General features: G+C 40.4%; 1 protein-coding gene across 1 annotated transcript in view; it reads left to right on the forward strand.

The window, feature by feature from the left end:
* UIMC1 (ubiquitin interaction motif containing 1) overlaps positions 1 to 3,956 on the forward strand; it is a 165,907-nt gene extending 161,951 nt beyond the window's left edge. Inside the window, 2 exon segments of the mRNA XM_075344648.1 lie at positions 2,981 to 3,017; positions 3,439 to 3,956. Of these exon segments, the coding sequence (XP_075200763.1) occupies positions 2,981 to 3,017; positions 3,439 to 3,622 (221 nt within the window). The 3' untranslated portion in view covers positions 3,623 to 3,956.
* Positions 3,957 to 6,000: the final 2,044 nt, after the last annotated feature.

Here is a 6,000-nt window from a genome sequence, read left to right on the forward strand (position 1 = left end):
TGTGCACACAGTGCGGTCATGTTACTCTTTTTTTTATCATAGTTTTCTCCGTGCAGTTTTGTCACAAAAGCTGAAGGGTTTCCTGGTCAAAACACTTTAACATTTAGATGTGACAGATCTTTTTTGAAGATTTTGCATCTAAAATACACAGCGAGGTACAGTACATTGTAAGTGAATGGGATAATGGAAACATTTTAGAGCTTGGTGTGGATTTTCTTATTTGCCCCATATCCTACACAGATAAAGCAATCTTTGAACACTTTTTCAAGTCGCGTGTTTTGCACCCCGAGCATTTCGATGCAAACTGTGTAGTCTGACATCTACAATCCAACGGGAATGAGCAGCCGACGGCTTATTTAGCGCTTACTATTTCTGTTTGTGACAGATTTTAAATGTACACACCAATGTCAAAGCCATATTTAGGTATTTAGAATTCAAGATGAAAGCCCAAGAAGCAAGACCTGTACAATACCACATAAATAGTGTTAAATTGCAGTTTTACTTCTAAATTGTTCAAACAGTAATGAAAAACAGACAAGAAATCCACCAGGGAAATGTTCTACATCACAATCAAAGCATAACTGGGCATGTGGAGAATAGTTAAGGATATTTATGAGACTCCCTATGAGACGTTTCGTTTTGTTGCTCATTTTACAGAAAACCACGCATTGCCACTGTGTACTGCTTGTCTTGTGTTCTTTTGTAGACCCTTGACCACGAGCTTGTAGTAGAGATTCGCTCATTACTAGCTTTTTCCCATGTGAGCACATTCTTAATGAAAATCATTTTAAGAGACTTTTGCTGAGGGCAAACAAAGACGGTCTCTGATGGAAAAATCTGTGGACTTTCTTCTAGTTTCTTGGCAGTTTTTATTAAATAACCATCTCATGAACTTTTCTGGTTAACTCTACCCTTGATGATAGAAATGTATGTATTTTTCATGAAGCGGGTGCCGAAATTAATCTGTTGGGACACCATGCTACTCTGTGTATTTTACAATAGCAATGGAGAGGCTAAAGTGAAGAACATATATATATATATATATATATATATATAGTGGGTGTATACAGAACAGACCAAAAGCTTGGACACACCTTCTCATCTCTAGAACAACTGTTATGAGGAGACTTTGTGCAGCAGGCCTTCATGGTAAAATAGCTGCTAGGAAACCACTGCTAAGGACAGGCAACAAGCAGAAGAGACTTGTCTGGGCTAAAGAGCACAGGGAATGGACATTAGACCAGTAGAAATCTGTGCTTTGGTCTAATGAGTCCAAATTTGAGATCTTTGGATCCAACCACCGTGTCTTTGTAGAAAAGGTGAACGGATGGACTCTACATGGCTGGTTCCCACCGTGAAGCATGGAGTAGGAGGTGTGATGGTGTGGGGGTGCTTTGCTGGTGACACTGTTGGGGATTTATTCAAAATTGAAGGCATACAGAACTAGCATGCCTACCACAGCATCTTGCAGCAGCGTGCTATTCCATCCGGTTTGCGTTTAGTTGGACCATCATTTATTTTTTAACAGGACAATGACCCCAAACACACCTCCATGCTGCGTAAGGGCTATTTGACTAAGAAGGAGTGTGATGGGCTGCTACGCCAGATGACCTGGTCTCCACAGTCACCAGACCTAAACCCAATTGAGATGGTTTGGGGTGAGCTGAACCGCATAGTAAAGGCAAAAGGGCCAACAAGTGCTAAGCATCTCTGGGAATTCCTTCAAGACTGTTGGAAAACCATTTCCGGTGACTACCTCTTGAACCTCATCAAGAGAATGCCAAGAGTGTGCAAAGTAGTAATGAAAGCAAAAGATGGCCACTTTGAAGAACCTAATATAAGACATAGTTTCAGAGTCTTGAAAATAAAGAAAACTCTGTGAATGAGGTGTGTCCAAACTTTTGGTCTGTACTGTATGTGTGTATATATATATATGTATATATATATAGTTATTGTGTATATAGTTATTGTGTATATATATATGTGTGTGTGTGTGTGTGTGTGTGTGTGTATGTATGTGTGTATATATATATATATATATATATATATATATATATTTTAACCAGTATATATTATGATATGATTTGACTAAGGATTTGTTTTTGGTTGGGGCTGTCGCCCAGATTGCAGGACTTTTTCCTGCAGGTGAATCACCCAATGGACTCTTGCAGAGTGATTTGCACACGGTATAGAAATTAAGGGGAACCTGTCAGGTCACCTGTGCACCCAGAACCATGCAGATCTAGAATCCCTGCCTATCTGTTCCAGCATATAGTAGTATACATAAATAGATCTTAGAAAACGTATTTCTGAAGATTATTTATGAAATGCTAATGAGGGCTGTGACTAGTCACAGAGGCGTTCCCTGGCTAACCGGTCTACTTGCCACGTTATCACGCCCCTGTGGGCGGGCTAACCTGCTTTACAATGCTCAGTGTTATGGCGGTGCGATATAAAGCCGTGCATGCGCACGGCTTTGTACCCATCAGCATTGAGCTTCTCTGACACAGGGTGTATGCGTATCCACCTTTAAAGACACTCACTGCCAATGATCGGAAATCGCCCACACTTCATAAAAGGGGCGTTTTACTAGATTACATATATACAGTAAAATTCTTTTTAATACAACATCTAATTTTCCTAAAATTCAGATAATCTTATTTCTCGCTTAAAATAGTGTTGGTTTTTAGCAATTTGAGTCTTCCCTAGTGTGCATTTCCTATTATTCTGATACATAATTGAGGATGTTTGATAAACTGGCTCCTATCACGTCCTGTTATTCTCATACAAAGGATTTTACCATGTGTGTGATCTATACTCTATAGTGTTCATAATGTTAGTAACCTTCTATCCATGACATACTTCATATTGCCTGAATATTGTGCGATTTACAAATCTATAGGAAAGGGGCAATTTTCACAGATTTGGCAGAGTATTTCAATGTGTGAAATGTATCTAATGCTTTTGTTTTCCTATGCAGAATCCAGTTGTAATAAGGCAGATTCCTCCAATATGAGGTAAGTCCTATCAGAACTCATCACTCATACATATAATACTTATTGGGATCGATTTTCAGGACCTCCGTTCTATCGGAGCAGGAGCCCTGAGAGTCTCGCCATTCCCAGCTCCTCTTTTGATTAGTCAGAGCTGGATCGATGTCATTATTGTGGCGTGGTGCAAACACAACATCTCGCCAGTTCGGCTAAGCCCAAGCTGTTTTTTATTTCTCCTATTAAAAAAATATAATTAAGCATAGCTTTCGGCACTTTGAGAAAATTGTCCTACTCACCCATGCCATCCAAATGTTTTCCAATGGCATTCCACTGGACAACTCAAAGTGTATGGATTAGTTCTCTCTATACGTTGTCAGATTTGGACACAGTAGTTCCCTTGATAACATAATAATATTTTTTCTATATTACTGTTTATTGTGTACAGCCCTCCCAATGATAAACATGGTGACCGTTTTAGCTCCGAACATGTGAACCTTGATGACTCCCCGATCAGATCTTTTGTATCAATCTCAGAAGCCACAGATTGCCTTGTTGACTTCAAAAAACAGTTCAGGCGTCCGCCAAGCAGCAGAAGAGCTGGCCGCCGAGGGAAGAGGCGCAGGATGTGACTACTACTCTACATGCTACAATTGTGGACCAAATATTGACTGTCAGCACAATCTGTAACACATGACTCTTGTAATACACAAGAACATATGAATTTTCATCAAAAAGGATATGTCTTCATCATCAAATGCAGCTACCTATGTTTGTGAAGTGTCATGCGTATTATAATATAAAGCAATACACTGCCTGGTAAAGTGCCTGCAATTGTTAAGATATAATTTATGTAATATTTTATTTCCCTATGCTTCACAATGAAAGTTTATATTTTCTGCTGAAATCATACCACTCTAGAAAACCTTCTCAATCAAACAATAAAATATCAGTGAGTTCTATTCACCATTGTGTGCCTTTTTCTTCTTCTATTATCATCACTGTCCCCATTGGGGCTCACAATCCAAATTCTCTATCAGTATGTCTTTTGAGTGTGGGTGAAAACCGAGATCCCAGAGGAAACGCACGCAAATACGGGTAGAACATACAACCTCCTTGCACATGTTGTCCTTGGTGGGATTTGAATCCAGGAACTCAATGCTGCAAGGCTGTAGTGCTAACCACTGAGCCACCGTGCTGGACTTTTATGGTAGTTTTACCAATTCTTATATCCCTTAAAGTAGCTACTTCTAAACTATGATATTGGCTCATTTTCATGAGAACTTATACTTTAAATGTAAAAATTATCAAATATAGGTAAATCAGATGTATTTTCGTATATAGGGTCCTATTCATCAAAGCTTTTACCCCAGAATTCTGGCGTAAAAAGCTTTAAAATGTCACAATATCTTTTTGCAACTAAAGGCTGGGTTAAAACTTTTGGTGTTCATACCTCAAAGTGGGTGGAACTGGGACAGGGCATGGGAACGCCCGCTCATCATTGACTGGCAGAGGCATTTATTATGCTACAGATCTTATTCCAGTCCTGACTAGAGAAAGATTTGTAGCGATGCTCATGTACAGTCATGGCCAAAAGTTTTGAGAATGACACCAAAATTATATTTTCACATGATCTGTTGCCCTCTGGTTTTTAATTGTTTGTCTGATGTTTACATCACATACAGAAATATAATTGCAATCATATTATGAGTACCAAAAGGTTATATTGACAGTTAGAATGAGTTAATGCAGCAAGTCAATATTTGCAGTGTTGACCCTTCTTCTAAAGGACCTCTGCGATTCTCCCTGGCATGCTCTCAATCAACTTCTGGATCAAATCATGACTGATAGCTGTCCATTCTTGCATAAGCAATGCTTGCATTTTGCCAGAATTTGTTGGTTTTTGTTTGTCCACCCGTCTCTTGATGATTGCCCACAAGTTCTCAATGGGATTATGAGATCTGGGGAGTTTCCAGGCCATGAACCCAAAAGCTCTATGTTTTGTTCCATGAGCCATTTAGTGATCACCTTTGCTTTATGGCAAGGTGCTCCATCATGCTGGAAAAGGCATTGTTCGGCGCCAAACTGCTCTTGGACAGTTGGGAGAAGTTGCTCTTGGAGGACATTCTGGTACCATTCTTTATTCATGGCTGTGTTTTTAGGCAAGACTGTGAGTTCCCTTGGCTGAGAAGCAACCCCACACATGAATCGTTTCAGGATGCTTAACAGTTGGCATGAGACAAGACTGGTGGTAGCGCTCACCTCTTCTTCTTCTAATAAGCTGTTTTCCAGATGTCCCAAACAATCGAAAAGGGGATTCATCTGGGAAAATGACTTTACCCCAGTCCTCAGCAGTCCACTCCCTGTACCTTTTGCAGAATATCAGTCGGTCCCTGATGTTTTTTCTGGAGAGAAGTGGCTTCTTTGCTGCCCTCCTTGAAACCAGGCCTTGCTCAAGCAGTCTCCGCCTCACAGTGCGTGCAGAAGCACTCACACCAGCCTGCTGCCATTGCTGAGCTAGCTCGGCACTGCTGGTAGTCTAATCACGCAGCTGAAACAGTTTTAAGATACGGTCCTGGCGTTTGCTGGCCCTTCTTGGGCGCCCTGGAGCCTTTTTGGCAACAATGGAAGCTCTCTCCTTGAAGTTCTTGATGATGCGGTAGATTTTTGACTGAGGTGCAATCTTTGTAGCTGCGATACTCTTCCTTGTTAGGCCATTTTTGTGCAGCGCAATGATGGCTGCACGTGTTTCTTTAGAGATAACCATGGTTAACTGAAGAGAAACAATGATACCAAGCACCAGCCTCCTTTTAAAGTGTCCAGTGGTGTCATTCTTACTTAATCATGACTGATTGATCGCCAGCCATGTACTCATCAACACCCACACCTGTGTTAATGGAACAATCACTAAAACAATGTTAGCTGCTCCTTTTTAAGGCAGGAATGCAATGATGTTGAAATGTGTTTTGGGGGTTAAAGTTCATTTTCTTAGCCAATATTGACTTTGCAA

Source organism: Anomaloglossus baeobatrachus, chromosome 4 (assembly GCF_048569485.1).
Source record: "Anomaloglossus baeobatrachus isolate aAnoBae1 chromosome 4, aAnoBae1.hap1, whole genome shotgun sequence".
NCBI lineage: Eukaryota > Metazoa > Chordata > Amphibia > Anura > Aromobatidae > Anomaloglossus > Anomaloglossus baeobatrachus.